Source organism: Ambystoma mexicanum, chromosome 2q, assembly GCF_040938575.1.
Source record: "Ambystoma mexicanum isolate Mex_15411 chromosome 2q, UKY_AmexF1_1, whole genome shotgun sequence".
Taxonomy (NCBI): Eukaryota; Metazoa; Chordata; class Amphibia; order Caudata; family Ambystomatidae; genus Ambystoma; species Ambystoma mexicanum.
In genome coordinates, this window is record NC_090924.1 from 739,386,363 (window position 1) to 739,411,445 (window position 25,083).

The 25,083-nt window shown below is 49.3% G+C and overlaps 1 protein-coding gene across 4 annotated transcripts in view; it reads right to left on the reverse strand.

The window, feature by feature from the left end:
* Nucleotides 1–25,083, reverse strand: part of LMBR1 (limb development membrane protein 1) — a 1,168,513-nt gene that overhangs the window by 371,825 nt on the left and 771,605 nt on the right. For all 4 annotated transcript variants that reach the window (XR_011303315.1, XM_069647966.1, XM_069647967.1 and 1 more), the window contains exon 8: nucleotides 11,336–11,400. Coding sequence is in view for 3 of the 4 variants with exons in the window: in XM_069647966.1 (XP_069504067.1) it covers nucleotides 11,336–11,400 (65 nt within the window). In the remaining variant the exon portion in view is untranslated. The remainder of the gene's footprint in view (nucleotides 1–11,335; nucleotides 11,401–25,083) is intronic.

Consider the following 25,083-nt stretch of genomic DNA (forward strand, 5'->3'; position numbering starts at 1 on the left):
GCTATGATGCCTTGCCTTTGCTAACCTGTTGTCTTTTCGTTCCCGTAGATTGCGGTGCTCACCCGGAGCAAGAAGTTCCAAGGCGATGCTGGTCGATGGGCGATGTCCTGTTTCTCCCTTTGTTGCAGATCCGTCGGTCCGGGAGGCTCGCTGATCCTTGGATGCTGTTTGCAGGAGCGGAGGGCAGCTAGCGATGGAATTACAGGTAAGCTGCTGCTATTAACAATGTCCTTTTGTTTTTCAGATGCTGTTCTTCCGAGGTTCGCAGATACAGCTGAACACGATGAGCGTCGCGTTGCAGGATTGCAAAGTAATGCGAAGCGTGTCATTCAAGTCGGGTGTGGTTTAAATAGCTTCAGAAAAGTAGTCCAGGGAAAGTAGTTCCTAGGCTACCACACCCAAAACACTACCGCATAGCTTGGTTCCACTGGAAACAAAGTATTCCCAAAACATAAGTCCTCACGAAGTATGAGCCTGGCGCCAACGGCGCCAGGTCTGGCCCCAAGAGGGCTTCAGCAAAGGATGCCCGAGTTTGTTTGAGACCCAATCCAAGGCCCCTCCTGGCCCATGGGCTGGCCAGGGTTTTCTTTTTTTATACGTGTCGTGACAGTACCCTGAAGTTTGTCACTAAAGTCAATAAAAAAACCGAAACAAAACAAAATAAATTAACTGTTCCACCTACTTCGCTCAAAAAGACATTGCTGGAATTCAGAGTTCTCATTATATATTAATTATGTAACATCTACTGAGTAATGCCATCCCCTTAGTAGGAGGATGGTACATGGATGATTTTCTGGGCTCATGAGACAAATTGCTGACTGAAAACCGATAACATGATCGCTTTTTTGCGGCTAGTGCAAGTGCAAAATGCTAAAGAAATTACCCAAAAAAAGACGAAAAAAAAGTACTTCACACCCATCTTCCAAACAGGTAGTTTTAGAAGTTAGAATGAGGAGTGCCAGCATGTGCCTAAATTGTGCCAATTCATCTCCAACTAGATTAAACGTAATGGGAATATTATAATCGAATTGCGTTGCCGTATTATGAAGACAATTGGGCTACTAATGCAAAGCTTCTGGATGTAATCGTCAAAAAACTTTTGTCATGAATGAACACAGAAACCTCAACTCAAACTTCCATGAGAGGCTATAAACCGTCTCTGATAAACAACAGAGGGTGTCCTCTAAAAGAATACTTCAGCAACAAACTGTCAAATGCATTAAACCAATTCAACAAGGGTTTCGGGTTATACCAATGCATCCATCTAGACTGCCTTAAACTAGCCAAATCCATTTAACACTACCTGCAAAACTATTTCCAAAGTTCCTGAACCACCACACCCATAGGTACATCTTTAATCAGGGAAAGGCTGTAATGTCCCCTTAAAGTAGCCCCAGAAGGTTCCACTTCCCTGTTGATCTCATAAGATATCATCAACTAAAGTGCGTCAAGTGCTCAAGTAGCAGACATCTATTAAACAGCCAGACACACTCACATTAGGTACAATATGCCTGAAGTTTTACACGTCTTTTCTCTCTTGATATGATATGATGTGCATTTATAACGTGCCTTTACACAAGTGTTTCTAGGCGCGACAAGACAAGGAGGGGTAAACAACAAGGAGAAAAAATAACGATCTTACTAGGCCTTGTGTCATTCAGATCGCGCAAGTGCAGGGAAGGGGAAAGTGCAGTTAACTCACAAGTGCAGAGAGAAGGGACTGTAGGGTGGCAGATACAGACCCTTAAGTGCGGGGGAGCTCAGAGGCAGTGCGAGGGCAACTGGATATGCAGGAGCCTGCGCCAGAGTTCAGAGGGTGACCAGTGTGCGGAGCAGTCATGTGCATCAGCAGGGGAGAGCAAGAGAGAAAGCGGAAGCAAAAAGGAAGGTCTTCAGTTGCTTCCAGAACCGGAGGTGGTTCTGCTCAAGTTTGAGGGAGAATGGGAGGCTGTTCCAGAGGGAGACCCTAGTCGAGGACATAGAACTGCCCCCAACTTTCTGCTTGGAGAAGCGTCGGACCCTCAGAGAGATGGAGGTGGATGTGCGGAGAACTTGAGAAGGAAGATGTTTTGGAAGAGAAAGTTAGAAGTAGAGCAGTCCCAGGCCCCAAAAAGCCTTGTGGACGATGCAGAGGGTCTTGAAGTTGATCCTTGCAGCCACGGGGAGCCAGTGAAGAGATTTCAGAGCTGGAGAGATACGATCCCTGGGCTTGAGGCCAAGGACAGGTCTTGCAGTCCTGTTCTAGATAAGTTGTAAAGGTCAAAGAGTAGAGGCAGGAAGATTTAGAAAGAGGCTGTTGCAAAAGTCCAGCCTAGAGAGGACCAGGGCTCTGGAGACAGTGAGCTTCTGGGGGAAAGTGAGAAATGGAAGAATGCCTCTGAGGAAGTGCAGCTGATAGTTTGACTTCTTAGAGACGTCAGAGATGTGAGGAGAGAAGGAGAGGGTGGAGTTCTTAGCCTCACAGGAAGAGGGCTCAGAGTGAGAGTGAGAGAGAGTGAGAGTGAGAGTGAGAGTGAGTGAGTGTGAGAGAGTGAGAGTGTGAGTGTGAGAGAGTGAGAGAGACCCAATGAGGAGGCTCTCAGTGTTACTGGCATTAAGGCAGAGATCATTGGCGGCACACCATTCCTGAATTGCGGCCAGACAGTCTGGTATGGGAGAAGAAGCAGAGGTGGCTGAGGTTAGCCTGAAAGCGCTGAGTGTCATCCGCATAACATTGAAAATTGGAGCAGAAAGTAGCGATGCGGTGGGCCAGGTAGTGGTTGAAGAGCCAGGGAGAAAGGTTAGACCCTTGGGGAACACCAAAAGTGTAGAGAGAGATACAAGAGAGGAAAGACCCTAGCTGGCCCAAGAGAGTTGGTCGGTGAGAAAAAAGGGCAACCAGGCCAGGGCCTGATCCGTAATATCAAGGTTGTAGAAGAGGCTATTGAGCAGGATGGCATGGTTGACCGTGTCATAAGCAGAGGATAGATCAGGGAGAATAAGGACAGATGGGAAGATTACAGTCAAGATTGGAGAGCAATTCTTCACAGGTGTTCAGGAGAGCAGTTTACGTGCTTCTGGCAGTTATGAAGCCTGACAGGTGGTCATGGACGAAACCAACAGATTCAGTATGTAGATTAAGCTGGAGATGGCTAGCTTTTCCAAGAGTTTACCCAGGAAAGGAGTGATGCAGATCTGACGATAGTTAGCCGGAGAGGAAGGATCGGCCGAGGGCTTCTATAGAAGGGGGAGCATAAGAGAGTGCTTAAGGGGAAGGGGAAAGCTCCAGTGGCAAAGGCATGATTAAAGAAATCCACCAAGGGTGGGTGTTGATGTGGTCCTTGATGGTTCTGGATGAGCACGGGAGAACCTGCTTTGACGAGACTTTCATAGATCGGGCTGGTCTAGGAACATTGTCAGGGGTGAACAGGTGAAAGAAGGAGAAATGAGGAGGAGTGACTGCCTCATATGGGCCAGGAGTGGTAGAGGAGGAGGAAAAGGAGGTAGAGGAAGAGAGGGTGGACAGGATGTCCTGAGTTTTAGTAGAATAATGAGAGGCCAAGTCTGTCCATAGGGCCTGGGAGGGAATAGGAGAGGTAGAGACTGTCGCAGGATTGGCCAGCTCCTTGCAGATTATGAAAAGTTCGGCCGAGTTGTTAGATGCCGCAGAGATGTGGGCTTGGATGTAGGCTATCTTCTTAGAGAGGACAGAGTCTGTACTGCCTTTTGAGCAGGCGGCAGGCCAGTTGTCACAGGGTGCGCCCGTTGCCCGCACTTCCGCTGATTCGATGTTTGCTTTCAAAAGTAAATCTTCATGCACTACATTGTTACCTACCACTCAAACATTGAGACGCAAAATGTTTGCTTCAAATCAGTGCAAGGAAATCAAACACTTGCATAACATTGAAGCCTGAATGTCCTAAATTGCTTGAAAGTAGTATACCCAAGGACAAAATACTATTGACTAGGGCCAAGCATGATCAAGGAGCCTCTTACCTAGGGACTACGCTGAATATGAGACTGTGTCCAAAAAGTAATATCTCTCTACCATCACTACTTCACCAGCACTTCTAATGACATCAACCATCAACTTCTCAATGGTCGTTAATGCCCTTCATGGGCTAAGCCTGGACTAAGCCCCATAGTGCCCCCGGGTGTACGTGCGCTTTATAAGTTAGTGTAACATAACATAAGCAAAACTCCTTTATCCGGCCGCAAACATGTACTAAATCACATGACTAGAAGCTTTCCAGAACACAGTTGTCATACTTCTGTTCAGTCTAAAAATACTTAACTGGCTGTTATCCCAAAAAACTCACAATGTGTGCTTGGCCCTGCATTAACTAAAGTATTGACACTAACCGGTGAATCCCTTCGGTCGACCCGTAAAACCTGCTTCAAACCTCCAGAGCATAATGCTCCTGCAGACTAGGAAGTAACTTCATCGGCTAAAGCCCATGACTCTGGAATCCCCTATAATAACACAGAGCATCATCTGTTCGAAGTTCTCTGGCAACCAAACATGGTAGGCAGCCCGTAGAGACAATTCAAATCACTGTTGAACACATGCTTCCCTAGCGTTTTTGAGAGCGGCATGAGGTTGGAATAGTCAATGAGACTTCATAGCAGTACATGGTCTTACAGTAGTTTTATCTGTTCATATATCGCTTTACAATACATTTCTACAATATCTGAACATTCTAAGCACACGAATATGATTACATTTGTAATTTGATTAAGCAGCCTTACATCAGGCTGCGTACCAGTCACTTTTACTACCTAAAAACAGGTAAATAGTCCCCCAAAAATAGGGAGCATAAATACCCCCATCAAAAAAGGGGACAGCAAATATACAGGTGTCTGCATCCTGCTTTCAGTCACAAAGCTCCAGAGATATGTTCGGATAAGTAGTACCAGCAGAGCATTGCCCACAGCAAGAGGGTCCTTATATATTGCTCGATTTGAAAAGGATCATCATGGTAAAATATGCATCTTTTCGTTTGCATGAATTACTTGGTGTAAAAAGAAAAGTATGAATTACAAAAGGCATCTGTTTGAGGCTGAAGATATATTTTTACACGGCTGAAAAAGTGGAAATTGAAATTACTTTTTTACTCCCTAAAAAAGTAATTTTACTCTCCAACCTAAAAGGGAGTAAAGTACTCCTACATAAAATCTTATTTGAAGCCTTGTGATAAGGCATAAGGAAGACCCCCTATTTTCTGTATATGAATCATGATTTATATTCATATCCTTTGTAAAGAAAGTGTTGGTGTTAATTGTAATGATACTTGCTTTCAACAATATTGCATTAAGTCTAAAAAAACGGAAATAGTGCAATCTAATTCCATTTGTGTTACTAAACTATTTTTTACTGTGGGAAATCGAGGCAACATTATTGGTGTGTTTTCACAGTTATGTTTTCCTCCATTTTCACAAATAATGTATAACATACGAAGCAGTAATTTGCGTGCATTTGTAACATTCTTAGATGAGCAGAAGAACAAGTTACTCTCTTACCTTGTAGCGTTCTTTCGATGGGATGTTCCTCCGACATATTCCACATCTTTTGACAGTGATTACCACAGCTGTGCTGCTTTGGAAAACTTTCGGCGTAGGCATCCTGCGTCGATGACGTTGATACGCTCCCTCGAGGACCTCCTCCGACAGTCGACGTCACCGGATGTTATATGTAGGACGCACAACGCCCATAGCCTCAGTTGTAGTTTTTTCCCCCCAGAACGTATGGCACCAATCTTCTGCCAGTATTACTACAGAAAGCCTTGCGGAAACGGAAGCTTCAATAGCATAAGAAATTCTGTAGAGGGGCAGGTAGGGAGGGTACGATGTGGAACACGTCGGAGGAACATCCCATCGAAAGAATGTTACCAGGTAAGAAAGTAACTTGTTCTTCGAGGGGATTGTGTCCTCCGACATATTCCACATCTTTTGACAGACTCCAAAAGCAGTACCAACGTAAGGAGGTGGGAAAAGAATTTAGAATTTTTTAGAATGCCCAATCAAATTGCGGAATAGAGGACTGCCTTGCCAAAGGCCAAATCTTGCCCATGGATAGAGTCCAGGGAATAATGTTTCACAAAAGTATGGACAGAGGCCCATGTGGCTGCTTCGCAAATATTGTGAACCGGAACACCCCTCTGTAGTGCAGTGGAGGCATCCATACCCCTAGTAGAATGAGCCCGTAAGCCTACTGGAAGGTCCTTTCCACCCAAACGATAACACTCAGAGATCGTCAAAATGATCCATCTAGACTAGGTCTGCTTGGAAACAGCCTGACCTAAATGCCTTCCAGCGTAACCAATAAAGAGCTGATCGTCCACTCTGACCCGGGATATCCGTGAGAGATAGAAACTCAAAGCTCTCCTAGGGTCCAACCTATGGAGCCTCTCCTCCTCCTTACCAAGATGTGGAGGAGGATAGAATGCCGGAAGAATTACCTTCTGGCTCAGATGGAATTCCGACACAACCTTCGGAAGAAAGGAAGGCCGTACCCTAAGAACAACCCTGTCCTTATGGAACAAAGTGAAGGGTGGTTTGGCAGAAAGTGCCTGCAACTCACTCACTCTGCAGACGGAAGTAACCAACAAAAAATACAGTTTTAAACGACAACAGTCTCAATGGACAAGAATGCAAGGGCTCAAATGAAACTCCCATTAGGAACTTTAAAACCAAATTCAAATCCCATCCCGGCACCTGGAAAGGCGACAGTGGAAACACACGAGTTAGCCCTTTTAGCAATTGAGATATCAAAAGGATTTTAAAATAAGAACATTCCTCAGACGAGCACTTAAATATGGACAGCGCCGTCAGGTAACCCTTAATGGTACCCACATGCAGGCCCTTGTGGGCTAAAGAAAGCAAAAAAGACAAAACCAAAGGAATGGAACATCACGTTTTCAGGGAGGTCCCAATCCTTATATCTCAGCCTTTCAGATACGAAGCATGAAGGCTGAGAGACTTGACCTATGGATGGAGAACTCGACCCCCCTCCCATGAAAGCAGATCATCTCGGTAGGGAAGACGACGTGGAGGGCAGATGGACATGTCTAGAAGGTCCTGGTACCACGTTCTCCTGGCCCATGCCGGAGCAATGAGGATCATCCAGGAACCGAATCTCCGCAACACCTGCCGAATGACGGGAACTGGAGGGAACACGTACAGCTTGGGAAGGACCACTCCACCACGAACACGTCCCCTAAGGCTCCTCTTGGAGGAAATTCCTGCAAGCAGAATCTCTCGCACTTCCGGTTGACACTGGTGGTGAAGAGATCCACTTGTGGGGTTCCCCACAGGGCGAAGATCTCCAAAAGAACTTCCTGAGCCAGCTCCCACTCGAGAGACCGTGCTCTGCCTGCTCAGAGCATCCGCCGCCGCGTTTTCATCTCCGGCCAGATGAACTACCAAGATCAAAATTTCCTGCTGGATTGCCCAGAACCAGAGCTGCATCGCGTCTCTGCACAGTGGGAGTGAACCTGCACCCCCCCTTTTTGTTGAGGTAGTGCATGGCCACTGTATTGTCCGTAAGAATCAGGACATTCTTCCCCTGCACAGACGGCAGAAAAGCCTGCAGGGCTAGCCTGACAGCTCACTGCTCCAACAGACTGATGTGGCGTCTGGACCCCGACGGAGACCAACAACCACTGGCCGTCAGCTTGATGGCATGAGCTCCCCAACCCATGAGGGATGCGTCTGTCACGATCGTCACCTCCGGCCACGGTTGCCAAAACAGAGACCTTTTGAACAGATTTCCTTCGACGGCCGACCACAGAAGGTCATGGGTGACCGAGGGCGGAATCTGAACGGGGTCCGACATCCTGCCGGAGAACTGCGACCACTGAGTGCCCACTGCAGAGATCTCATCCGCAGCCTGGCCTCTGGCACCAGTAAAATGTAGGATGCCATGTGGCCGAGCAATCTCAAGAACTCGAACGCCGGGAGACTCTGGGCACGTTGAAACTTGTCTACTATCTGCAGAATGTGGTGAGCCCTCAAATGGGGAGGCGAACACTGCCCCAGGGATGTGTCTAGCACTGCCCCCATGTACTGGAGCCGCTGGGTAGGCGTCACATGAGACTTCTTTAAGTTGAGGGAGAAGCCCAGCTTGTGAAGAGAGTGGCAGGTGACGTACAGATGATCCGGGGCTTGCTCGGGAGAGCGCTCCCTGATCAACCAATCGTCCAGGTTGGGGTAGACGTGAATCCCAACTTTCCTGAGATGCGCTGCCACCACCACCATCAGCTTGGTGAAGACCCTCAGGGCGGAGGTCAATCCGAACCGCAGGACCCGAAACTGAAAATGCGAGTCGCCAGCCGCGAACCTCAGGTACTTCCTGTGCTTGGGATGAATCGGCACATGAAAGTAAGCCTCTTTGAGGTCGAGACACACCAACCAATCCTGAAGCTGAAGGGCCTGGAGGACTTGAGAAAGTGTAAACATCTTGAACTTGTCCTTCCTGCGGAGCTTGTTCAAACCACGCAAGTCCATGATAGGTCTCAATCCCCCGTCTTTCTTTGAAATCAAAAAATAAGGGGAATACCATTCCCTGTTCCTCTCCGCTACAGGTACCAATTTTATGGCACCTTTCTCTAGCAGGGATAGGATTTCCTGTGCAAGGAGCGGATCCGAACACTTCAAAGAGAGCTTCCCCGGTGGATTGTCGTGAGGCCCCTGCTGGCAAGGAAGACAGTAGCCGTGGGCTATGATCTCCAGAACCCACATATCTGAAGTAATGGCACGCCATTCTACAAGATGCTGCGCCAGCATTCCCCCAACCAGCAAACCATGGGACATGGCCTCATGACTGAGCGGAAGCGGCTGCGGCAGTGCCTGAGGGCAAGGAGGCAACTGCTCGAGCGACTTTGGCACCTCGAGTACCTTGCTTTCCACCTCTGGTACTCCTACGGTGGCCCCTTTGACTGGCAGCTCCCCTCAGTCTACCAAAGGAAGAGTAGTAACAAAAGGAACCTCCCCTCCATTGCTGTTCCCTAGGCTGAAAAGGCAGAGGTTGATGCACTGCAGCGCTCAAGGGCTTTGCTGCAGCTTTGGAGGTCTGCAACCTCTCAAGTCTCTCAGCAGCCTTGCTGCCAAAAAGATGGACACCATCAAAGGGCATGTTGAGAAGCCGGGACTGTACATCAGGAGCAAACCCACGTCTTCCGCAATCACGCAAACCTGCGCATCACGGTGCTCGCCGCCATGGACCGGCTGACAGTCTGCCATATCCAAACCCGACTGAACGGTTTCACACATGGCATCCTTGCCATCCTGAACTAGGGCAAGAAAACCATCCCGTTCCTCCCCTTCCGGAATATGTTCAGCCGCCAACGACACACAATTCCACAGAGTGTGCGTGAATCTTGGAAGGGCACAAACAGAGTTGGCTGCCTTTAAAGCCATACCCCCAGAAGAAAATACCTTCTACACCCAACCATCAAAGCGTTTATTGTCCCTATCAGAAGGGATTGTAGGGTACGCACCCTGGTTTAGGGCCGTAGCCGCCTGCACCACCAAACTCTCCGGAGTAGGGTGCGTAGACAAGTGGCCGGGGTCACCACTGGCTCGGTGGTATTTATTCGGCAACGACTTATTCACTGCCGGGAGACTCTCCGGAGCAGTCCAAGCCGCCGCCACCCTTCTCTGTAAGGCCATATGAAATGGCAACACCGCGTCAGTGGGTGGACCTTGGTCCAAGATATCTGTCAGTTCATCCTGCAGAAAATCCACAGGTGGAGCAGACCAGCCCAGATACTCTGTCACCCTCGACATGAGGCACCTGTACGAGGAGTCAGCATGTGTACCAGGCTCAGGCCTGCCAAACTCAACCTGCGGGGAGGTATCAAGACCACTTGCGTCATGTAAAGATTGACAAAGGTCTTCCAATTGGCTATGACCAGACAACAGGTCATCAGGAACCTCAGGAGGCACAACCCCCTCTTCATCAGACCCTTCCTCTACCTCTGAACTGTACTGCAAGGGTTGGAACAAGTCCACCCTGGGAGGAGGAACAGAGTATGGGTCAAACATAGGCCGCACAGACTTGCTGAGTGCCTTTCTTGGAGCTTCCACAGCTCTCCTGGGCACCTCTGGCAAATTTTCCTCAAAAGGTGTCGAGGGTGCTGATAGGAGTGGCGTTGACGTCGACCGAGGCGCAGACTACTTCGACAATGGCTTCGAGGCCGGAGCCCCGAGCGTGTCCTTCGATGGCCCCGGCGCGGATGGCGTCGATGATGTTCTCGGAGCCAGAGCCTCGAGCAACGGACATGGCGCCGGCGGCGTCGATGCCTTCTTCGAAGGCCTCACAGGCTCTAACGGCCTCGACGGCGTCAAGGACCGGGACCTGGAGCAGGCACGGTGGCGATCATCCTTGTCCGATCGGGACCTCAACGGTTCCCGATGACCGCGCCGACTGCCCGAGCCCGAAGGCGTGCGAGTGGTGGCTCTAGCGCGTTCCCTGCCAGCTTCACTCGAAGGCGCGGACGGAATTGTGCACTGCAATTCGAAAATCGCCATCATCTGCCAGCGGAATTCATCCCATTAGGCAGGCGAGGAGTGTTTCGTGGGACAAGCCGACCGCCGTCTGGCGGAGTCCTCTGACGAGGACAGGGAAGGCGACCGGTGACGGCGCTTCTGTGAATGCCTCGAAGAGGCCGAGGAATGGCGGGACCCACTCCTAGAACAAGACCCCCTGGACTTACGCTGATCCGGAGAGTTGCCCCTCCAATCGTCAGTCGAAAGTCCAGCAGATTTCGACTGACAGGGCTTGGAAACCCTACCGACCGACAGCTTCTTCTTCCGCTCCTGCAAGGCCTTCGACGTCAAAGACTGGCATTTGTCGAAGTCATTGGTGGCGTGGCTCTCGCCGAGGCACCAGAGGCAGACTTTGTGCAGGTCCGTAAGTGACATCTTGGAACCGCAGTCCCGACACTTCTTGAAGCCCGACTTCGGGGTAGCAGAAGACGAAGACATACTTCCAACAATAGAAGAACCGATTCAACAGGAGAACCGAGGCGTGCTGAGATTTCGAAGCAAACACGTTTGTGGAAAAAACAGAACAGAGGCTATGGGCCTTGTGCGTCCTACAAATATCATCAGGTGACGTCGACCGTCTGACAAGGTCCTCGAGGGAGTGTATCGACGTCATTGATGCAGGACACCTATGCTGAAAGTTTTCTGAAGCAGCTCAGCTGTGGTAATCGCTGTCAAAAGATGTGGAATACGTCGGAGGACACAATCCCCTCGAAATAATATTTACAATCTAAAACTGTTTTAATGTAAACAGTGAAGATTATGTTTTGCATTAACGGTATCACTTACTGCATGTTTCATGTATACTTACAGTTGGTTTTACTAAAAGTTGACCCATCACTGTAAACATTCGAGAGAGACCCACTGGAGTACATACTGTGGAGAAAGAATATTTACAGTAATTTCAGGCATAGTTATATTTCAATAAAGATTTGTTTCACATGGAAAAGTACAGGAGTGTCAAAAACTCAACTAGAACAGTAGAAAAAAAGATATAACTCTAAAAATTAAACAAATGGAATGTAATTTTAAAACTTAACTGCATCGACATCCTAAAACTAATACATTAGCGCATTTCATCTTTACAATATTAAAACTAGACACCTATAATCAGAATTTTATGTTAGTGATCTGACATTGCTACTCAGTCTACAAGATTTTGTCAGATGGACATGCAGGGTAGATGGCTCCCCTGGACTGCTCTGAACAGGTCTCTACTTTTCCTATTCATTTTCTTCTCATTGCACCAAAACCTATGGTGGGCAACTAATTGCTAAGCCTACATGAAATGTACTAAATTGAGGAACAGGCTCTGCTGCTGAGATGCTGACAGTTAAAACACTCCCCGATTGTGGAGCTAGCACTTCAGAGCATAGCTAGGAAACCGAATAAGCAATGTCTTTGTGATCCAAATACCACCAAAAGCATCCAGCAAGCCCCAAAAGAACCCACCAATCTGGAAAATAAACTGGAGAACTGTCAAAAACAGTAATTTAGAACATGAAATTAGAATCAAAGCCACCTGGATTGCGGAAACAATAGATAGCATCTCTCTGGAAAAAACCATCATCCCATCACGAAAGAAATCAGTGGAGAGATGGTTCACGTCCCACCTCAAAGCAATGAAAACAACAAAACGGAAACTAGAACAAGAATGGAGGAAAAACTACGACCAAGCCAAAAGAATAACATAGCAAAAACAAATCTGATCATACAAAGCGGAAATGCTTAAAGCGAATAAGAAATACTACATCGACTGGATCACAAATGCCACCAACTCTCGGAAAAAACTGCTCAACATAGTAAACAAGATGAGAAATCCCCCGGATGCTGGTGCCCTTGCAAAAACGGTGTGATGATCTTGCAGATCACTTTAAAAGTTAAAGCACCAACATTCATCGTATCATACAAAACAGACCAATCAACCAGACTGTGCACCACTTCCAAGCAACCCCTGGACCGCAGAACAGGCTGAACCGTTTTGCCCATATGTCAACAGAAAAACTCTGCAGCTTGGGTTACAAAAGCAACAAGGCAGGCTCCCCAATGAACCCCTGTCCACCACACAAATATAAATCGATCCTTACACAGGATAAACCATCGGAATACTACCTACACCTCTTCAATCTGTCACTGTCAATGGGAAGAGTACCACAAGCCTTCAAATCTGCTTACATCAAACCGCTCCTCAAAGATACTGCAGGTGATTTGGAAGACCTCTCAAACATTCCTTAGCCGGCAAAACTAATAGAGACCTATGTCTACAAGCAAATACTGGAACACGTCGAAAATAAAGAGAAGGGTAAAGAAACACATTGTGAACAATGTTACAGTTCAAACAGACATACAAGGTACTCCTTTTGGCACCGTACCTTTACCTGAGCTAGTAACACAAGATACTAAAATAAAGGCCTTAAAAAACCAAGTATTTTCTGGAATGGCGAAGGATTCTTCTTAAACTGCTCACGGCTGATGGAACTACTACACTATGTAATCCCTCTTCGCTTCATTTGTAGCAGTGACATTCGAATTGTCGACATATGTGAACATTTTAAATATGCTACGTCTATAGTCATTTTTCACATTGACGGTACTCATGACTATATTATGGATCATTGCTCTTCCCTTTACAGATTTGGTTATCAATGTTCAATTATTGAGGTGGATGCTAACCTTGGGAGTACGTCTAATAATACAGGTGTTGAGCTTAATGGAGGCAATGTGTCTAGTCCTTCGCTGCTAAGCCGCCTGCCAAACATGCCAAACAACCACATGATGCACCAATGAGAGGCGAACGCTCCAATTCTGGTGGCTCTCCGCCAGAACATTGGGCAAAGGAGGATGAGTTCCATTGAGCATAGTTGGCCAATATGGTTGAGCGGCGTGGCATATCACGTACCTTGCAATGATGCTAGTCCCTCCTCCCTGCTTTTACGTTGGAACACATGAGGCTATGGTCACTTGCATGATCAGGACGGTTTGCTGGACCACATTGATAGATTCAACGTGATCACGCTCCAGGAAACATGGCTCAGGAACCCCTTTATTATTATTGATGGGTGGACTATGCTGAATTGATTAGCTACTCAAGGGCCTAGGGTTCGCCCAAAAGAAGGTTTATCACTGGGTGTTAAGATACCTTTGGGCATTGAGGTGCTCTGAACATCGGACAATGTCCTTATTGGCAGTTACTTTTTCACGCAAGCTTACTTTTTCACGCAAGCCTGTTCAATTACGCAAGAATGATATTTAAATTGTAAATATATATAACCCACCCTAGAATGATGACCAAGGCCATAGAGGTGTTCATGTATAATCTGGAGGGAGGTAGCTCTGTCTTCCTCTGTGGGGACTTCAACGCTAGGATTCCCCGGGACTCCCATTCTGGGCTAGAGGAACAGAATTCTGTTCTTATATCTATGCAATCCGCTAGCGCTGAGATGACAGTGGGGATATAGCTGGGCTAGTCTGCTGTACTCAGCAGGCTTTTCTATGGTAAACTGTGCCTATCCCTCGGACATTCCCCAAAATGCACACAAATTGGGAACAAAATTAGCAGTATTATTGACTACATTTTTGTAGCCAACTCTCCCTTGTTGATTAATGATATGTGTATTTGTCAATGCCAACAAAACGAGCACTACCCCCTTGCTTGCCAGTTTGAACTTTCAATCTGGGATTCCGAGCTTTATTTTCCACTGGGCGTGTAAATATCAACGCATCATTAAATCGAATATCCTGGAGCAATAGCAGGATTGGTCATGCATCAGTTGTTACTCACGACACGCTTGAAGTATACTGATGGTTGTGTAAATCTAATGAGGATAATAATCATCAAGTTGCCGCCACAGCTATAACCGTCTATGAATCAGGAATGGAGAAGATTAAAATATGTACCATAGTTAAGCCGCAAGCATATCGAAACATGCGAATTGCCTCTAATAAGCACCACTGCCATCCTTATGGCAAAGAAATTAATGATAATAAGAGAGCCCTAAGTCGAGAACTACAATCCCTAGTGAATATGGAAATAGAACCGACAATCCATGCCGGTAAGGTAAAAGGCATAAAAAACACTTATAATGCAAGTGACCATAGCCTCATGTGCTCAAACGGCACACGTTTAGAATTGACTGCTCTCGGTAGAGAGAACTGGTACACACATCTCTGTCTAACGATAACATCAGGTTTTGGAAGATCATAAATGGCAATGTATCTAAGACTAGAGACATTAATGGCGTCTCAGCGATGAACTGGGCATCCCATGTACAGCAGGTTTTCGGTGGGGGCAAAGTTGTAAACTCCACAGGGGAGGAGATTGATGCAAATTGGACATTTTCCAAAAGTATCCATAACCTCTATAACATCATAATGGCTTGCAAGTCTTTCAGGGCCCCTGTCCCAGATGCGATCTGTTGTGCACTAATCAAGATTGAACCTGTAGCTTGGGCAGAGGCCCTGCGTTGGCTCTTGCGATGGATCAGCGTGACACAATCCCCATTACCTGGCGGCACAGTATAATTGTCCCAGTCCATTAAAAAGGAAATCACAGAGGCCACCAGGGGGCGCACAGGCAATGGCTGCCTGATTCCCGAGCTCCTTCTGAAGCCGTGTTGTAGCGGGGATTGAGCCCCCCCCGACAAAATTCCCCCATGGCGTAATACAGAGCTGGAGCAACCAGTGAACCCCCGGGGCCCCCGCTGTGCGAAACAGCGACGTCTGGGGACCCTCGGAAGGCGGAGATCCAGAGCCGCGGCCTTCCGTGGCGGAGAGGCTGAGGGAGATCTGAGCGGCCTCGGGGCCGGGGGAGGAGCAGCAGCCCGCCAGGCCAGGAGGTCTGCGTGGAGGAGTCCGGCCCCCGTGCCGCGGTGAGGCCCCAGGTGGGCGGCCTTCAGAGCGGGGGCCCAACACACTTGACTGAGGCAGCGGCCTCCCTTCATTTCCCCCGAATTGGAGGTGCGGGTCGTCGGAGACCCGCACCCGGACAGGAGCGCATTCCCCCGGGCAGGACCCTGGTTTGGAGGGAGTGGCGGAGCCGGGCCCGGGTGCCCCCCCCCCCACCATTACGCCTACTGGCCCAGAGAGGCATCAGACGGCCTGAAACGGAGCGGGGGGACCCCCGAGATCACACGGCTGACCGCCCACGTGGGAGGGGCCTCCTTCACCCTTTCCTTTGTCGTAACCCAGGCCCGGCCCCGCCAACAGCAGAGACTCACACGACGGGAGAGTGGGACGTGCTGGAAAAGGCCCCCACTACCAGTGTGAACAGAACGGGCCCGCGGCCCTCCTCTCCCTGGCGAGCATAGCACCCCTCCCCCTCCTTGGAGTGATTTAAGGACACCGAATACCCTGGTGCTTCCGCTCCGGGTGCGAGGCCCCCGCCCGAGGCTGGTGGGGCATGTGCCCGCCCGGTAGCGACCCCCCAGGCACAGCAGGACCAACTGAAGTGTGAGGGGGCGGCCCCTCTCCTTGGAGCGCCCAAGGGACACTGGGGGCCCTGGGACCCCTGCACTGGGCGCAAGGCCCCCGCCTGAGGCTGGTGGGGCGTGTGCCCGCCCGGTAGCGACCCCCCCCAGACACAGCGGGACCTACTGAAGTGTGAGGGGTGGCCCCCTTCCTTGGAGTGCACAAAGGACACTGGGGGCCCTGGGACCCCTGCACTGGGCGCGAGGCCCCCGCCTGAGGCTGGTGGGGCATGTGCCCGCCCGGTAGCGACCCCCCAGGCACAGCGAAAGTCCGCCGAGGTGTGATGGGGGGCGGCCCCTGCTGGTTCCCCACTTCTGCTGGTTCCCCAACAGTGTGGCAGCGGCTGGCCTACGAGAGGACTTTGTGGCCCCTACAGAGCTGAGGCCCACCCCACGGTGAGCGCGGGAGGGCAATCTGATGGACTGGCAAAAGAACTTACAAAGATACCGATACCAAGAGTCAGGGCCCCACGAAACCGGCCCACCCCACGCCAGAGAAATGGCCCACTCGGAGGCCTCGGCACGCTCGGCGGTAGCAATGGAGAGGGGCTTTGCCTCAATCTTACAAGAGATTAGGGACATGCATTCCGACATCGCCCAAAAGTTTGAAAAAATGGACCAACGGGTTGATAAAGTTGAGGACAGACTCCTTCAGGTTGAATCCAATCAATCGTCGTCAGCAACCCTAGAGGTAGAGACAAATATGAGGGTATCTGCCCTTGAGAGGAGGGAGGAGGAGAGGTTGAGACAAATGGACGACTATGAGAATAGGGACCGGAGAAACAACATCAGATTCTTCGGGGTCCCAGAGGCAGACGGAGAGAGAGATTACCCGAGCGGTGCGTAGCATCATTGCCCTCCTCTTTGAGGAAGAGATGACCACTGAACTCACGTTTCATCGAGTACACAGAGCAGGGGGAAGAGCAGGGGGTCCCCGATCGATTCTGGTCCGGTTCCACTACTATTTGGAAAAGACACGGGTGCTGGAGGCCACCAGGAAAGCTCAAGAGATTACGTACAACAACTCCTGGGTCTCCATTTTTCAGGACCTCTCCGCATACACATTGGCCAAACGCAGGATGTGCCGCCCCATCACGAATCTGCTGAAAGAGAAAGGGGTACGATACAGGTGGGCCTACCCCTTCTCCCTCACCTTCGGATATCTGGGCCACGCGACGACTTTGATCACAGAGGAGAATGTCAGGGGCGCCATCCAGGATTATGTCTCAGACCCAACCCCCCGAAGGGGACCATCCGGACCGGTCTTGGGCGGAGCAAATGGTCCGGGCCCGTCAGGCGAAAGAAGGAAGAAATCCGGTGCACAGAAATTTAGGAAAATTAATACACCCTCTCTGGCAAAGGAGGGAGAGCGGAATGACTCTGAGGGATGAACACTTTGGGGACCCAGTCAGTAACGGTGCGAGAGTGAGGATCACGGGGACGACCGAAGTGAGCGGTGCACCCACTGGTTGGTGGTCTGAAAGATTGAAGGCTAAGTAGAATCTCGTGTCCCCTTGATAAGCAAGTAATGCGGGGGCTACCGAGGGGTCGAAGCGGGGGGAGGCTCACGAAAATCGTGCTTAGCAATGATCGCCTGGCCGAGAAGGGCAGGCTGGTGGTCTGGCCAAAATGCCAGTGATGGCGGAACTGGCTGGATGCCGGGGCAGGGGGTGGGGGAGCGCGGACTAGTTGGGGTTTGTTTGTTCGGGAGAGGGTTTAGGGAGCAGTTGGGGAAACGTTCTAATAGTGTCCAAACTGTGAAACAAGGGGAGCGAGAAGGGAGGTTTGATGCAATATTGTTGACCAACAGTGAGGGAAACAGACTATGGCTGACGGCCGTCCGGCCCTGGGAGTGGAACCCCTGAATGTGCGGGGGCTGAACACCCCCACGAAGAGGTCTCTGATTTGCAGGGAGTTCAGGAGGGCGAAACTAGACCTGCTTTTCGTGCAAGAGACACACTGGGCAAGGGGGAAAGAACCCAAATTGCGAGGGGGGGGGGAATTGTGTACGGCCCGAACTAAGGACAGGCCCAATTCTGGGAAGAAGTGAGGGATAGGCTCAGGCTATTTGTGCAGGGCCCGCTGGTGGTGTGGGGGGGATTTCAATATGGTATTAGAGCCAACCATAGACAGAAAGCTGGTAGGCCCCCAAAACCTCAGACCAGCGGACGAAGCCAAGGCACAGAACTTTCAGAGGGTTAACGGGGATCTGGGTCTGACGGATACAATCGCATCCCCCAGAACGGGGGTTCCCGCCTTCACCTACTACTCAGCCATACATAATTCGTTCTCTAGGATAGACCACATCTTGGTGGACGAGATCCTACGTCCACACGTAGCAGGCTATAGGATAGACCCCGTCCCCTGGTCAGACCACGATATGGTCCGAGTTACCTTAGCTATGGGCTGGTGCAGAGAATGTAGAGGGCGCTGGAAATGCAATGATGCCCTACTAAAGGACGAGGTCCATGCCTAGGAGGTCTTGGACTCCATTACGGAGTTCTTTGAACATAACGATAACGGGGAGGTGACCACGCATACGCTTTGGGACGCTTTTAAGGCGACCCTGTGAGGAGTCCTCATAAAAATAGGCGCCTTTAAGAAAAGAGAGAGAGAGGCCCAAGAGAAAGCCCTGCGAGAAAAAATAGTCCGTCTCCAACTGGGGGGCTCCCCAGGGCAAGCCCTAGAGGGCGACCGGGTGGCCGCACTGGAGGATTACAGGCTCCAGCTACAAAACCCTCTATTCATCCGAATATGATGGATATGATACCCAGATAGAAGACTTCCTGAACTCTATACAGATCCCAGCCCTTTCGAGGGAGATGGAAGAGGGGTTGGAGGGTCCGGTAACTGAGGATGAGGTGGACAAGGTGATTAGTGGGATGAAGGTGGGAACTTCTCCTGGGGAAGACGGCTTCACTGTCTTTTTCTACAAGAGATTTCGCTCCTCCCTGGCCCCGTACCTAGTGAGAGTTTTCAACGCTGTGCTGGAGGGGGGCATCCTCCCCGAATCCATGATGGGGGCCATAATAGCGGTACTGCCTAAAAAAGGGAAGGATCTCGCGGAATGTTCCTCCTATCGCCCCATATCACTATTAAATATTGGTTAAAATCTTGGCCAAGGTGGTGTGGAGGCGGATGGAGGGAATAATGCCGAAGCTAGTCCATGGGGACCAGATGGGCTTCATTAGAGGAAGGCAAGGGTCAGATAATATTCGCAAAACAATAGACCTGCTCCATTTCGCTCAAACATCGGAGCTCGATGCATGTGTTCTCTCCCTGGACTCGGAGAAAGCCTTCGACAGGGTCGAGTGGCGCTATATGGAGCTCCTCCTCCAGAGAATGGGCTTCGGGACTCACATCATGAGTTGGGTAACTGCTCTCTACAGAGCCCCCACAGCAAGGGTTCAGATTAATGGGAAGCTGCCCGAATCTTTCCCCCTCTCCCGAGGGACGAGGCAGGGTTGCCCACTCTCCCCCCTGATATATGTCCTTACGATGGAGGCATTGGCAATAGCGATTAGGGCTCACCCGGACATTAAGGGAATCAGAAGGGGGGAGGTTGAATTCAAGCTCTCCCTGTTTGCGGACGATATTCTGGCCTATCTGGTGGATCCTGTCACCTCGCTCCCCCCCCCTTCCTGGCCCTGGTGGCCGCATTTGGGCGCTTCTCTGGCCTAAAAATGAACACAGCAAAATCTGTCTTGCTCCCAATGAGAACATTAGACCCAGTGCTAGACCCCCTGGATAGATTTCCCGGGATTAAAGTGGGGAACGTCGCTATACGGTACCTGGGGGTACTTCTTACCAGAGACATAACAAAATTGGGAACCGCTAATTACGACCCCATGATGGCGGAGATCACATCGGATTTGAGGAGATGGGGTAAGATAATCCTCTCGTGGTATGGCCAAATGACTGCAGTTAAGATGAACATATTACCACGGCTTCTGTATCTTTTCACAGCTCTCCCGACCAGAGTCCCAGCACAGACATTTAGAGATCTACAGAATGGGATTCACGATTTCGTATGGCAGGGGAAAACCCCAAGAACCGGAAGGGCCACTCTGACTCTGCCGAGGGAGGAAGGGGGATTTGGGTTCCTGGACTTTCACCTGTATTACTGTGCCAACCCAACTGCGCGTCCTCCTGGAGCACATTAAAGAGGGAATGGGAACGTATTGGTCATACTTGGAAGACATGGACGCCCACCCCTTAAAGGTCCGTGACCTTCTGTGGGCTCCTCGCAGGACGATCCCGAAACACCTACGGTCCCACCAGACCCTGGGAGTCCTCCGGGACATCTGGAGAGAGGGGCCCCCGGACAGCTTACGTCACCACATGGCCGTCCCCGATGACCTCTCTCTGGGGCCAACCCCTGAAACTGGGAAGTAGGGAGTTCCGGCACTCCGAGAACTGGTAGGACAGGAGAATGGAGTGGGCTGGGCAGATGTTCAGAGAGGGACAATTCTTATCCTACAAGGACCTGAGGGACGCTCTCGGACGAGGGTCGCTTTCCATCTTCGAATACCTACGACTGAAGGGCATCCTCTGTAACCAATCATGGGGCCCAAACTTGAGGAGCAGTTGACCCCCTTCGAGAAACTCCTCGACTTGGCGACCTCCAGAAAGGGAGCGGTTTCCAGTATGTATAAAATCTTAAATACCTGCAACCTTCAAGGCAGGAGGAGCTTTCGCATGTTCTGGAATAACCTGGCAGGTGAAGAAATCTCAGAGGACGCCTGGGCTAGAATATTCAAGATAGCATTTCACAGGACCCTATTCACCTCAGACATGGAGCACAACATTAAGATGCTACAGGGGTGGCACAGGGACCCCATCAAATTGTCGAAGATGTTTCCGGGGGTGTCACACCAAGGTGCCCAAGAGGGTGTGGACAAATAGGCTCCAGAGCCCACATGTGGTGGCTTTGCCCGAAAGTTCAGGCCTACTGGGGGTCAGTGAGGGACTGGATAGCGGAAGTAACTGAGGAGTACCCCTCAATCCCCTAACAATGTTACTGGGCCTTCCCCCGGAGGAAACGGAGCTACACCGATATCCAAGGATGTGGGAAACCATGCTGAGGGCGGGAAGGGTAGCCCTCGCCCAGAAATGGAAGAGCCCAAAGGCCCCCTCAAAGGAGGACTGGCTGAAAAAGGTGAAAAACATGTTCCTGATGGACAAATTAACTGCTATGGTGAAGAATGATACTAGTTCATTCCTCACAAACTGGTATGGAGTGCAGCAATCCTGGGGATGGGACGTTCACTGAACCCGAGATATGGCCCCCGGCCCGTGTGGGACGGGATTACCCACGGACGGCAAGACAAATCGACCTGGGAACCCACGACCTGGGCAACGGCGGCATTAAGTCAATCGGTGACACGGTCACGATTCGCATCATCTCCGAGGTACAAGATACGGGGAGATCATTGGGAGTCTTCCTAGGCGAATGCACCAATCTGGACACGGGGGAGGGTGGGGTTTGGGGTGGGGGAAGGGAGAGAGGGGGAGTAGGGGGTTTCTCAAGTTCTTTCAATTGTTGTATTAATGAAAATGCCAATAAAAACTAAACTTTAAAAAAAAAAAAAAGAAAATCACGCTGACCGACGAACTACTGCCTATTAGTGATGTTAGATGCCCTGGTAAAAATCTTTGCCCTTGTTCTGCTGGCGGAACTTGAAATTTGGCTGAATCTCATAATACTTTGCATGATGGTACTAGGGTGAAAGTCCGCCTGGATCCGGACAACTAACTGGATTCTGACCCAGAAATGCCTCAAGCTAGGCTGCATCTTAGCGCCCATGCTGTTCAACAATTATTTGTCTGACCTTGGAGATGCCATTGCCAACCCAACGTCTGTTCCTCCAAAACTAGGCGATACCTCACTGCAATGTCTTGGCTACGCAGATGACCCTGTCCAGATGACACAAGTCCACCTGGACTTAACTCCAGGAGGCGTGCAGTCAGCTTTGAACCATCTAAAAGTATATACTACTCTCAATTCTTTAATTGTGAATCACGCCAAGTCACAAATTATGGTTTTTCGTCCCATAAACAAAATTGCAAAAAAGTTGAGCTGGACGATGGACAGGGCAGCAGTGGGAACAGTCTTGGAGTATAAATACCTGGGCATAAATCTGGACAACAAATTAGGTGGGACACAGCATCTCAAAAAAGTGAAACTAAAAGCTGCAATTATAGCCGGTTCCATTGGTACACTAACTTGTGAGGGAGGAGGATACTATATTGGTGCAGTGATCCAGTTGTATAATGTTAGGATATTATCAATCATTCTATATGGGGTTGAGAAGTGGGCACTTTTAAATTTAGGTTCCAGAATGGAACGCACCATCCTGAAGAGACTGCCTCCTCGTACCGTGACTGATTGAAATTTAACAAAAAACTAATGAGATAGTGGGGGCTTGGTCAAAGATACCAAGGGAAGGCAGGCAATGCCGTTTTTGTGGGGGAAGACTGCCTGGAGTCTGTTAGACATCTCTTAAAGTGTCTTTTTCTGAAGAATCTTTGGCAGAAGGCCCTAAAAGCTGCAGGTTTAATGCTGACATACTTGCCAGATAATCTGTGGGATATAGTTATGGCTGTTAATCAGGAGGCGTGCATCATATTTTTTACTATCCACTGGCGGAAGATAGCAATCATTTTGGATACTATCATTCTGGCGGAAGATAACAATCATTTTGGATACAATGCCATGAGACCCTCCTCGCTCTTAGAATATGCAGAGTGACTTGTGGTTTTATGTGATATCTATTTTGGTTTTATTGATGTCGTAACGTGTATTTTATTGTTGGAATTTAATTTTAATGAAGGGTCTGTGACGTATTAAGTGTTGGCATTGTCAAACTGTATAATATGGTAATAAAATTTTAAAAAACATACTGGAACACGTCGAAAATAATTGGACCAGGCACAAGCAGGCTTCAGACCCATGAAAGGAATCAATGGCATTACTCTCTATATAGGACGACCTAAAGACCAATGGAGACTCCAACACAAACTCGGCACTGATATTACTCGACCTCTGCGAAGCATTTGACACAGTCAACCATAACACCCTCATCAAGACACTGGGAGAGATGGGGATTGGCGACAGAGTTGCTTTGGATTACATTTTTCTTATCCAAAAGAACAGAAACAGTATGGCTAAAACCACTGAAATCCACATCGTGGGGCATCACCTGTGAAGTTCAACAAGGCTCCTCTTTATGCCCTCTACTGTTCAACATCCATATGACGCCACTCATAAACCTCATCAAAAGACACCGCCTCACATGCTACATCTACGCAGACAACACCCAAATGATCTACAAAATCGGTATTAATTAATATGTAAACCCCCCGCTAACAGACTGTCTCAAAGAACTCTACCAATGGATGAACATTAATAACCTCAAAATTAACGCAGAAATCATGATTACCCCAGACAACCAAGGAAACAACCAGGACATCCTGTGGCCCACAGAACTAGGAACGCCACCCAAACCGTCCAAATTAGTCTGACAGAGGGGGTCCCGTCTCAAAATATCACGCGGAGTGTTAACAAAAAGTCCAAGGGTGTTTATTACAAAAGAAATTGTCAGAATGGCTGGCGATCTCAAGTTCATTGGCCTTCTGGGTCCCTTGGCGTTGGCGCTAGGGCTGGCCCTTTACCCTCTCCTCTTCCCTGGTTCTGGGTCCCGCCTCCCAACCAAGACGTCCCTACCGGGTTGTTAGCAACTCAACAATCGGTAACCCCCATCTGTCTTTCACTTCTCTACACCTCGGGTGTTTACCCTAAGACGTTGACTAGCTGACTCCCTAAGGAACTTCTCGCTTTCCCTCTCCTATTCTTGCTCATTAGTCTCAGAAAATGGGGAACAGTGCCTTCTCTCGCCCAGCCTCACTCTCACTTCTCGCGAGCACCAAAGAATGTTTGGTGTGGACTTCTCTCCCCCCTGCCCTCCCTCCCTTCCTCTTGTCCCCACGCCCAGCCCCCTTCCCTGACACTGCTTGTAAGCAGGCCTGGTCACAGTAGGAAAAAACCTTGGAATCATAAAGGACGACGAGTTAATACCAGAACCTCAAGTAAATGCGATAATTAAGAAACGCTTCTTCCATCTTCACACGATCATAAAGATTCTACCCATTCTCTCCTTCACACACCAAGCACTGGCCATCATCTCCCTCATCATGTATAGGATAGACTACGCCAACATCATATACCTCGGAATTCCAGACAAATGACTGGAAAACTTGCCACGTATACAGAATGCAGTTGCCAGACTTCTCAAACTCTCAGGAAGAGGCCACATCTCACCAACTCTAAGGATGCTACATTGGCTCCCAGTCAAAAAATCACTGTCAAAACAACTTGCATAACACAGAGCAATCCACTGTCAAAGAGCAGAATTCATAAGAAAATAATCACCATCTACAAGCCCAGAACCTAAACTATACACAAGGAAAAGAGTGGGGGGTCGGAGGGGGAGAGAATCAGCCTTCGCTTGCATAGCCGTAAAACTTGAAATCCCTCCCGAGATAAACACAGACTACAGAGGACCATCTAAAATTCAGTATACTTCTAAAAATCTGGCTCTTCGACGCCAAATGGAATGAAAATGACTGAACAACATCCACGCACCACGAAACAAACACACACAGAAAAGGAGCCCAGCTAACCCCAGGATGGAAAGAGCAAACCTGACTTGAGCCTAGAATGAGCATAGAATAGAACCCATCAAAGCAGTCCTACAAGCCTAACCAAACAAAACCTGCTCAGAGAAACAACCTTGAAAAAAAGGGAACACTACCACTAAAATACCCTGGAAATCCACTATTCAAACACCTGTTACCATACCCTTGCCAGCATTTAGCCTACCAGCTTAGACCGGTTTCATCAAGCATACACAATATTTGTATGAACCAGCCACTCTCACACTTAGCATGTTTCGGCAGGTTAACCGCCTCCAGTCTAATAATACAGCAATACCTTTTGCCCCTTGCTGCAGCTGAAAGACAGCAGGAATTGTTACAAACCCTACATATGAATAAGAGTGGGGTGTGTGCCACTCCGGAGTGGATGGCAGGGGAG